At 34.3% G+C, this 11,598-nt stretch overlaps 2 protein-coding genes and 1 non-coding gene across 3 annotated transcripts; 1 reads left to right on the forward strand and 2 right to left on the reverse strand.

Annotated features, from left to right (window-relative positions):
- Positions 1-430: 430 nt before the first annotated feature.
- LOC112096565 lies at positions 431-534 on the forward strand. Its single transcript, XR_002904466.1, has one exon. It is a non-coding gene; the product is annotated as a small nucleolar RNA R71 (small nucleolar RNA).
- Positions 535-8,757: 8,223 nt separating this feature from the next.
- Positions 8,758-9,906, reverse strand: LOC18035474 (52 kDa repressor of the inhibitor of the protein kinase). The gene has a single exon (XM_024179754.1). The coding sequence runs from the start codon at positions 9,904-9,906 to the stop codon at positions 8,758-8,760; it is 1,149 nt and encodes a 382-aa protein (XP_024035522.1).
- A 31-nt stretch (positions 9,907-9,937) lies between these two features.
- Positions 9,938-10,763, reverse strand: LOC112096327 (zinc finger MYM-type protein 1-like). Its single transcript, XM_024179755.1, has 2 exons — positions 10,634-10,763; positions 9,938-10,512 (listed from the first exon to the last, which is right to left on the reverse strand). Exons 1-2 carry the CDS (start codon positions 10,761-10,763, stop codon positions 9,938-9,940), a joined length of 705 nt encoding a protein of 234 aa, XP_024035523.1.
- Positions 10,764-11,598: the final 835 nt, after the last annotated feature.

Consider the following 11,598-nt stretch of genomic DNA (forward strand, 5'->3'; position numbering starts at 1 on the left):
AGACCATGAAAAATTGGGGTGGTCTCTCCATCCAGGGTTATATGTGTTGGAGTATGGGTTGTAATTTGATGGCTTTCTCATTACACCTATGGCATTGGCTTGATCTGAGTATGAGTCATGGTCATGTGGCTCTGTTGATTTAGCAGTCGATAATGATGCTATTTGTCGAGAGAGACCTTCAATTATCGCTTTGACTTCTTTAATTTCTGAACTTGATTCGCCAATTTGAACCTCATTTACTCCTTTAATTCTTCTAGTATTCCTGAGTGATCGACTCCGTTGTTGGGAATTATCCGCTTGTCGCTGGAAGAATTCCCAAATTTCTGATGCACTTTTTGACATTAGCTCTCCTCCACTTGTTGCCATTAGCCATTCTTGCACATTTGGTAGTAATCCCTCCAAAAAGTATTGGCATTGGTGCCATTTCTCGTACCCATGATGTGGACACTTCAAGAGTAGCCCATTGAATCGCTCCCATGTTTCGAAAAATTGCTCGTCCTCTCTCTGGGTAAACTCCGAGATTTCCCTGCGAATAGCATTGGTTTTATGCACTGGGAAATATTTATTTAAAAATTTTGTAACCATTTGTTCCCATGATGAAATGCTATTGGCAGGTAAAGTATTTAACCATGAACGAGCTCTATCCTTTAAAGAAAATGGGAATAGTCTAAGTTTGACATCATCGTCTGAAAAATTTTCATATTTAAAAGTTTGACAAATGGCATGAAAATCATTCAGATGATTATATGGATCCTCATTTTCTAGGCCATAAAATGTGGGGAGACAATTTAGCACACTAGGTTTTAATTCGAAACTCCTAGCAGCTACATTTGGGTATCTTATGCATGATGTACTCAAATTAGCTAAGGGACTGAAGTAGTCCTTAAATGGCCTCTCTTGTGGTTGCAAATCCATTTTATTTTTAACGTGTTTGTGTGTGCGAAGTGTTTTTTCTAATTCAAGGTCTATAGGTTCAAGATTAGGTAATAATGACCTACGACCATGCATGCAAAATAAATAAAATAAAAAAAAAATAATAATAAAGATGCAAACAAAACAAAAAATAAAGATGGGAACAAAACAAATAAAAATAAAGAAGAGTGAGAAATTATGATACTAACCTTATTGCGCTATTACAACCTTTCTATAAAAATACACAAAAATAAATACGTGAAAGAAATTAACTAAAAATTAAATTAATAAGATAAACAACAAAAAAAAAATTACAAAGAAAAATAAATGGAAAATTAAATTACAAAATTTTAAAGAAGAGAAAAAGAAAAGAAATACTAACCTTTAAATGTAGATTCACTTTTTTTTCTTTTTTTTTTAATAATAAAAAAAATACAAGAAAACAAATAAAAGAAATTATTCACAAAAATTAATTCTATGAATTAAAATTACTTACCTCCCCGGCAACGGCGCCAAAAACTTGTTGTGCAAATTTTAATGTACTCGCAAGCGCACGAATCTATTGTAGTATAGATCTATGGTGACGAGTGTCGATCCCACGAGGAGGTGGATTTTAATTGTGTAGAATTAATTTTGTAAATGGGTGATTGGATTTATGGTGGAAATGATTTGGAATATGCTAAAACTTAAATTAAAATGGCGAGAATAAATTCTAAAACTGGAATTGAAATGGCGAGAATGAATTGAAGAGAATTCTATTGAAATGACGTACTTGGGTATCTGGATCCGTATCAACATGCATCATGGGCTAAATAATCCGTATTAATGCCAATTAAATCATGAGGGGGGAATCCACACCTCATGAACCACGCTCTAATCAATATGGTGCTAAGGGTTTATCGTGCCAAATAATAATAACCTTATACTAGAGAGCCGGTGTAACCAAGGCGGTATCTAGACAAGATTAGTATTATTTGTCGACGAGAAGTCAAAACATCCACAAAAATTAGAGGGGAAGAGAAAGTAAATTTACCAAATTAAGCCCATGACACATGTTGAGACTTCACCTTCAACCCAAGCTTGAAAGAAAATTAGCCACTCATAATTGAACTAGGGGCAAAATGGGAATTTATTAAAATACGAAGAAAATACAAGATGGAGAAGGAATTACAGAAAATGGATCCCAAAAATGGATTCAGAGATATCAAATTAGGGGGGGATGCCCCCTTTTTATAGATACATGGAGTAAATCATGGCCATCGGATTAAAAACAGTTTGGACGCTCAGGATTGCGCCACGTCATCAGTCAACAGTCCACGGTTTGACCACGCGGATGAACAGTAACACGGTTTGACCCGACTTTGAACAGTAACGCGGTTTGACCCGGATGAACAGTAACGCGGTTTGGTTGAAAATAATCCTGTGTGATGCATGCACCGTACGCGAGATTTTTCGTCCACTGATATGCTGCCACGTCACCATCAACAGTACATAAGAATTTTAGTCCAACAGGATCGTGACACCTCATCAGTCAATGCCACATCATCGGTCAATGCCACGTCATCATCCGTTTATGTGAACAGTGTCGTGAACAGTAACGTATACAGTACCATACACGTGAATAGCACTGTACATGTGAATAGTGCCATTTTTCCTTTTATGCTCCTCCTAAGGTTTTCGACCGTCCTGAGTTCAAAAGTGATGTCCGTTTTGCCGTCTGATCTCTCCTTTATTGTGAAATGACTATAATGCCCCTAAAATACATAAAATACTTAATTAAAATAAAACACATGTAATTAAATCACAAGAAGGTTAAATATATAAAAGTAAGGGTTGTTAGTAAGACTTAAAATGTAAAATGACGGTTTTCTCCTTTATAAATATGCATTTTCTAACACTCAACATTTGACTGACATATGCATGTTGCTCTGTATTTGCTACAACAGTTTGTCTTAATTGTATTTATTTTAATTCCCTATTTCGGTTGATCACCCATTTAGTGGTTACTAGTTAAGAAGGAGCCTAAAAAATGTCTAACTTAGTGGAAAAAATTAAGACAATACTTGGTTTTAGATAGAGTTTCCCAAGTTGAGTTAATCTCGATTTAAATAGGGTCATGCTTGATCTAAGATTAGTGAAGAACTAGACATATGGATTCACCTTGTAGAGTAATTGAAACCTAGAATGCATAATGTTATATATAATGTTAGCATAATAACTGATCACTGTTAGGTTGCATATGGATATATGATATTTAACAAGCGACAACTAAGGATGCATGAGGGATTCTGCCTAGTGTTATAGTAAATGTTGTAGCAACATGTTCTTAATTAGAAAAATAATCAAAACTATTAAGTGAGTTTAATCACTCAACTACTCATTTCTTATTGATTACATCTTCGTGTTTGATTTAAGATTTCCTTTATTGTATTTTTAATTTAGTTAAATTATTAGTTTATTTAATTATTTTATTTTAATTTAATCTAAATTGCACTATCAGAATTGCTGTAGCAAATCTGATAACATCAATCCCTGTGGAGACGATCTTGAATACTTATCATTATATTACTTGTTATGTACACTTGCACATTGACACCCATAACATTAGAATTCACACACCATGGTAGCATAAAAGGGCCAGAGGGAAGAGTGACCTTATATGAAGACCTCGTTGGAGTTGGCCAAAAGATTGTAATCGAGAGTTTTATGAACGTGAAATGGAAAGGGTAAAAGGAAATTGTTGTGTTAGTGAGGGTAAAATGGTATTAGGTTGGGTCAAGGATGGCAGAGGTAGTTGGTGGGTGGTGTTCCTAATGGCTGAAGACATAGTAATCACCGTTTGGGAAAAAACGTGAGATCCACGCTGTTGGACCTCATTTGCAGTTAGTTGGTGGGACGCAAAGGGTTACTGCATAAGGTTGAGATGGGTTAAGGTAGAGATCAACAGCCTTTGGGTGGCAGCAACAACAACCAAAATGCCAGCGACAACATAGAGGTTGGTTTGTGATAACTCTAGGAAATGAGAGTTATTACATCAATTCTAGACTTGAATCAAGATCACTTAGGGAACAAATAAGGTGTTTTTATTACATTTTGGTTACATTTTGCATAAACATTCATTTTAGTTGAGTTCTAATAAGTTTTGCTTGAATCAAAGTAATTTGTACTAAAAACAGGTGCATAACTGTAGGTTCTCAGAAAGTCTTAATTCATGAGGGGATGTTGAGACATTAGATGAGCAAGAGGAGGAAAGAAGATGGCCACAAAAGAAGAAAAGCTCAATCGGGAATGATGCGGTGCTGTTGCGGATGTTAGAGCAACCCGTGCTGTAGCAATCTGGGAACAATGCGGGAGAAAACTTAGGCGCGGGTCAGCGCATGTTTCCTAATTTAACGCATGCACGCTCATGGGCTTTTGTTTACCTTAATTTGCAATATAAAAGGGAGGCGTGCACCACAGAGGAGGCGGCAAGGGAATTATCATTAGAATAATTACAAAGGGAAGAAGAAGAAGATCAGAATTGAAGAGTGTTGTTTCGGCAACATTGGAGAATCGTGCAGAATTAGTTGGATTTGTCTTTCACCGTGCTCAACTTATATTTATCTTCTTCCTTTAATTGTTTTGATGTATTCCGAGATCAATATATTTATGTTTATTTTTCTCCTTCAGATTATGAACTAAATTTACTTGTAGTTGAGTGACAAATAATCCAATGGATTCTTGACTGTTCTTATATGTTATTATGGCACTGCTGTAGCATTTTACTCTAGTAGTTTTTATGAATATAACTGTTATTTCGGTTGACCACCCATTTAATAGTTTCAGTTAAGATAGAGCAGCAAAAGGGCATGTCTTAGCGGATATTATTAGAGTATTACTTGATCTTAATTTGAGTTTCCTGGATTAGGTTATCTTGAATCCCATAAGGGCAATACTTGAAGTAAGATTTGTGACACACTAGACATAGGTGTTCACCTTGTAGGGTGGAGAGACTAAAAGTTATAATGCCATACCATAAGTATCTCAGCAACTGGTCATTATTAATAGATTTAAGGGTATGAGACTTCCAATATGCGATAGCTGAGGATGCAGATTTATTCTGCCCAGTGCTGCAACATTTGCTATAACAACTGGTGCTAACTTGATAAACAACAGTCATCCCATAAGGAGAGTTTGATCATTCAACTACTATGATCTCAATTGAATCTTAGACACATTTAATCTAGTTTATTTCATTACACTATTATTTTATTTAATTCTTTTGCAATCCTTAATTACATTAGACGTCACTTTGAAATTGTTTGCTTTGGTCCTAAGTTGATTTGCACTATTGTGATTGCTTTAACATTTTGAGTAACATTAATCCCTGTGGAGACGATCTTGAATACTCATCACTTTATTACTTGTTGTGAATGCTTGCACATTGGCATTGGTAGTAATTGCTTATTACAAATAACCAACAATTTGTAACAAAGGGTGAGAGGTTGAATCATCACAAGAAAGTGGAGGTAGTTGAGATAGAGGCTACTGTGACTACTGGAGGTTGCCAGTAGGGGGAGGGTGTTCCAGCAATAGCTAGTGACCACCACCTGCAGCGGGTGGTGCCATGCCAGTGGCCGAAGCTTGAAGGAAGAGAAGCAACTAGTTGAGAGAAAACTTGAGAGGAGAATGCTTGAGTTAAAAGTTATCATTTGTAAGTTCTTTAAATTTAAACCATTTATTGAAAATATGGGTTACCACTACGCTATGGCCTAAGTGACTGCTTTAAAGTTACTTTTAACCAAAATTTGTCAATTACGAAGTAATTAAATTAATTTTTCTTAATTTAAAATGATTTGGGAAGTAGTGAGTGAAATGAAGCAAAATAGGTTGCTAAATAAACACACGTTTAGTGTGATTTTTGGGAGATATGCCATAGCTTAGATCGGGGAGAGATAATGAAGCAATAAATGCTTTCAGCAAATTGTAGAAGTTTATATTGAAGCTAGAGAATTGATGGATTTTTAATAGAATGATTGATATTGGAGTATGTCAAGACACGCATAGAGGATTTGATATTGGAGAAGATTTCACGAGGCAAAAACATTTAAAATGGATTAATGGAAGAAATAAAGGTTTCTGAATGATGAATTTTATTAAAAAGTCTAAATTAATAAAAACAAGGTTTTGGGTAGAGATAGTAATGGGCACCGCTTGCTGTGAGTTTGTCAATACCAAACCTGCACCCATACAAAACATAAATCACCAAACTGTAAGTTTTAATTTTTTTTTCAAGAAAATCCACATTTAAAATCACAATATATTCAATATGCAAATTTATAACAATAACCTAAAATAGTAAAATTGCACATAAAACACTCAATTTGAAATTTAATCAATGTAAATGAAAATTAAAATTCCAACATCAATCCAACAATTACTCAAATTTAAGTACGAAATACAGAAGTCCATCAAAACTCAAAGTGCTTTCAATCAATTTAAAAGAAACCACAATCTAGTATTCAAAATTAATAGTAGCGGAGGCACCATCAACAACTACAGAATCAGTAGTGGTAGTAATTATAGAATCATTGGTGAAGTTAGCAATAAGAACAATAGCTGCATAATCAACAGTGGTGGTGGCTGCAGAATCAGCAGGCCCTTCAGCAGCTGTAATAGTACGACACAATTGTCGGTAGAGAAGGGAGTTGGGCGTTGGCTATTTGGATTGAGAAAGGGGTTAGCAGTAGGGTAGGTGAGCGACTCACTCTCACAGCTAAAGTTAGATGATAGATTAGTTTCCTTTAGTTTACTTTAGATGAAAGATTGACTGAAGAATTAAATGGACTTTAGGGCTTACGCACTATAGCTGCACACTACGTTTACACACTTTTAAATTATAATTGTGTTTTGAACTTATCCTAGAGACAGCGCCAAAACTTGCCAATAAATTTCACATCCTTATTTGAAGTAATAGTATTTGGAACACCACACAAATCCACCACTCTCAAAAGAACAAATACTCAACTGTGACAAAATCTTTAGTCTTCTTACAAGTAATAAAATGCATTATCTTAAAAAACCTTTTTACCACAACCAATATGGAATCTCAAGAAGTTCTTGTTCGAGACAAATTTAATAGAAAATCATGGATAAATCTAACCAAATATTCTCTAGAACAGGCATATGTCTTTTGCCATCTTGACAAATCCGATACCTCTGATAATCTTGCGCACATATTTATTCAAATGCGGCCAATAATATCACTCTTCCACAAGTGCTTTTATCTTATCTCTTCCAATATAACTGCTCAATCCTTTTTCATGCAACTCAAAGATAATCTGATCCCTTAAACAACTTTTAGGCACATATAACTAATTAGCCTTGAATAGATACCCATCTTGAATGAGAAAATCCTCTACATTATGAAGATTGACACACTAATCCCAAAAAATGCACAAAGTCTTCATCCTTAACATATAACTCTTTTAAGCACTCAAAACCCAATAACCTTATTGACTAGAGTTACTAGTAAAAGTGCTTGCCCACCTACTAAATCCACCACTTTATCTTGATGCCCAGATTTGTGCTTTAGAATAAAAGTGAACTTCTGCATATAAGTCACTGATCTCTCATGCAACTTAGATCTTGCTGGCTATTAAAGTACTTTAATACTTGATGGTCATTATAAAACACAAACTTCTTTTGAATCAAGTGAGGCCCCCATGATTTTGATGTCTTAAGGATTGCATAAAACTCTTGGTCATAATTAGACCACTTTTTCCATGCTTCTTTCAACTTCTCGCTCATATACTCAAATAGTCATTCCTCTTGAGAAGGAAAAAAATTTAATACCTTTACCATAAGCATCACATTTGACTTCAAATAATAAGTTGATGCTAGGCAAGACTAGCATAGGAGTAGTTGACAACTTCTCTTTTAATAAAGCAAAGCTTGCCTCTTGCTCTTTTCCCCATTTAAACATCTTTTTCTTTAAACGCTCCGTAATAAGTATGGTTGTAATCTAAAACTGTGAATAAATCTCCTATAAGACTTTGCCAGCTAATGAAAATGTCTAATTTTAGGCGTTGTCTTGGGTATAATCCATTATCTAATAGCTTGTATCTTCAACTTAATGGATCGAATCCCATTAACATTAATTATAAAACCCAAAAAATCCATGTTACTCTGCAGAAAGCTTCACTTTTCAGATTATTGTAAAGTTTATTTCTCCGCAACATTTCTATACCTATTCTTAAATGTTCTAGGTGTGTCACCACATCAACATAATAAACCAAAATATCGTCAAGATGCATCACAACAAATTTATAGGAAAATGGTTTAAGAACATGATCCATTAGGCGCACAAAGATACTAGGCATATTTAATAATCCAAATGGTATAACTAACCACTCATACAACCTTTTTTTTAAAAATTATTTTAAACTCTATCTTTAGCTCAGCACTAGGCTTAATCTATATATGCGCAAGTCTAACGTTGAGGAAAAACCTGAGCACCATTTAACCAATCTAGCAGATCTCGAAAAGTTTGGAATAAGAAAAATGGTACCTTACTATAAATTGTGTAATCCACCTATTGTCCACACACATATGCCGACATTGATTCTTTTTCGATGCAAACAAAGCTGGTATAGTACATGGACTCATACTCTCATGAATCAATCCTTTCCGTAATAACTCATCAACTAGTCCTTGTAAGATTGCATGCCCGTGAGCAGTGGCGGACCCAGGAAATAAATTCAGAAGGGGCTTAATATAAATTGATTAAAACAAATTCGACAAGATAATAAAAGCCAACTGAAAAAATAATAAGTAAAATATTCAATTTTATTGACATAATCATTTTTAAAACTTCTTCAACTGTTCTCGACGTGTTTTCATATTTTGAAAACGTCGAATAATATCTTCATTGTCAATACAAGCAAATACATCTTTTTCTATGTATACAAGTAAGTTATCATTCAGCCATTGATCACTCATCCGGTTTCGAAGTCGATTCTTCACAAAATTCATGGCTGAAAATACTCTTTCTACAGTGGCAGTAGCTACAGGTAGAATTAAAGCTAATGTAACCAATTGGTAAACTAACGGGTACACCTTGTCCTTTTTAGTCTTAACCATTGTCCTTGCAAGTTCACCAATCCCTTTCAATTCTGAAAATTCTGCACTAGATCGTAAATCCATAATGTATACATTAAGTTGCATCTCAAGTGCTATAAGATCTATTGCAGAAAAAGCTTTAGGATAAAATTCAGCAAGTCGCAGTAATTTTTCCTTGTCAAAAGCTGCAAACAAATCATTTGGACATAGACAAGCCAAACAAATAAGCAACTCAGTATTTGACTCATTGAAACGATTATTTAGCTCTTGAAGTTGCATGTCTAAGACAACATAAAATAACTCAACTCGATACCGATGTAAATTTGTGATCTCTCGAGCTTTATGGCGTGATCGCCCTGGAATTAAAAACAAATCATCCATATCTAAAACATCGATACCATGCTTGCTACAGAAAGTAGAAACTTGACCAAATAAAGAATCCCATCCACTATCTCTCAACTTCTGAAGGTTATGCTTATAAACTTCAACCAATTTTACAGCATTCAAAATATCTTGATCTTTCCTTTGTAGTGCTCGTGACAATTCATTTGCATAGCCAAGAATATTTTTCATTAAGAATAAACAAAATACGAAATCAAATGATTGCATCAACTTCAATAGCGTATTAGCTTGAAATCTTTGTTCAGAATTTCCTTCAACTTCAATTACCTCAAGCACATCAACCACAGATGGAAATATAGAAATTATGCTCATTAACGTACCATAATGAGAAGACCAGCGTGTATCAGCAGAACGCTTTAAAGTAATCTCCTGATTCAAACCTTGTCCACTTGAAAGCTCGCCTTTACCTAATGCTTCAATAACTGCAAGAGCATGTTTCTCATGTAGAATGTCATGACATTTAGCTGACACTCCAACAACATTAACTAGCATTGAAACTAAATTGAATAAAGAATTAACTTCCTCATGCTTTTTTGCACGGAATAAGAGCCAACTGAAGTTGATGAGTAAAACAGTGAACATAATAAGTAGATTCATTCTCCTCTAAGATGAGCATTTTCAAACCATTAAACTCACCCTGCATATTACTTGCCCCATCATAACCTTGCCCACGTAACATTGACAAACTCAATCCAAACCTTGAAAACATATTATCAAGAGATTCTTTAAGTGAGGCAGCTGTAGTGCTAGAAACATGTTCAATGCCTACAAAACGTTCAACCACATATCCATTCTTACCCACATAACGTAATACAACAGCCATTTGCTCTTTTGTAGATATATCACGAGACTCATCAATTAGAACAGAAAATAATGCACCATCCATCTCTCTAATAATAGCATTAGTAGTTTCAGTTGCAACACAACTTACAATATCTTTTTGGATCTTTGGAGATGTCATTTGCAGATTTAGAGGAGTATTTTTTAAAGTAACAACATTAATATCTTCATTATGATCAGCAAGGAAGTGTAAAAGCTCAAGAAAATTCCCTCTGTTGCTTGAACCATCAGACTCATCATGCCCACGAAATGCTAGCCCTTGATTTAAAAGAAATCGAATACAATCAACAACAGCATTCAAGCGAGTTTCATATTTACTTTGAGTTTTCTTGGATTGTCTTTCAAAAATGTTGCAATATGTTGTTTCTGATTCATCAACCTTTCACATTTTGCCTAGCTCGATTATGGGCACTATTGACACCTCCTTCATGAATCTTTAATTTTTCTTTTTTTTTTCCAATTTTTAAATCCTTTCCCAGTAAAAGTATCACTGCCTGCTTGATCACCATTATCTTCTTTGAAAAGATAACAAAAAAGACAATATGCAGACTTTTCTTTTATACTATATTCCAGCCAAGAACCAAATTCTTTGAACCAATCCGAAACAAATCGTCGTTGTTGATTTCCAAATTTCTCAAATTTAAAATTGTGCCCCTTAGGTTGAAAAGGACCCCTTTGTAAGTATGTTCTTCGAACTTGATCTCGAATATTACAATTATAACTATCAATACAAGGTCGTAAGCCAGGGTCAGCCGGCAAATTTTGTAAATTGACTTCATATGAACCATGACTAGTTCCTTCTAAAGGAGATGGGAGTTGTGGTTTCTTTTTAAAAAAATTTTCCATATCTGTTTCAAATCAAATAAAACTATTAATTATTAGATTAAATTTCACAATAAGGCTAAATCCTAACAAAATAATGAACAAGAATAATTAATTTAATACAAATTTGATATTATAAAAACATTATTTGACAACACACTCAATGGGGCTCACGGGAAAGATACATGATTGTAAATTTTACTTTTTCAATTGCTCATTTATTTGCATTAACAAAGTGATTGCTTTTAATTATAATTTATATAATAAATTATACACCACTTTCATCATTTCACAGAGCACCCACTATCCCACCACTTTCCCTTTCAATTTTAATATTAAAGAATTGCTCAATTTTCACAAATCAACTTTTACTTTTGGAATTTTGTATATAGCTATCAGAATAAGAATTGATGAATGAAGTTAGAGAGATGCAGCACATTCATTCGGCCAGAATCATTAGTCAAACTTCAAAACAACATTCAAGCACAATACCTGTTTCAATCTATGGGCTATGGCTGATCT

Source organism: Citrus clementina, unplaced genomic scaffold (assembly GCF_000493195.1).
Source record: "Citrus clementina cultivar Clemenules unplaced genomic scaffold, Citrus_clementina_v1.0 scaffold_8, whole genome shotgun sequence".
Taxonomy (NCBI): domain Eukaryota; kingdom Viridiplantae; phylum Streptophyta; class Magnoliopsida; order Sapindales; family Rutaceae; genus Citrus; species Citrus x clementina.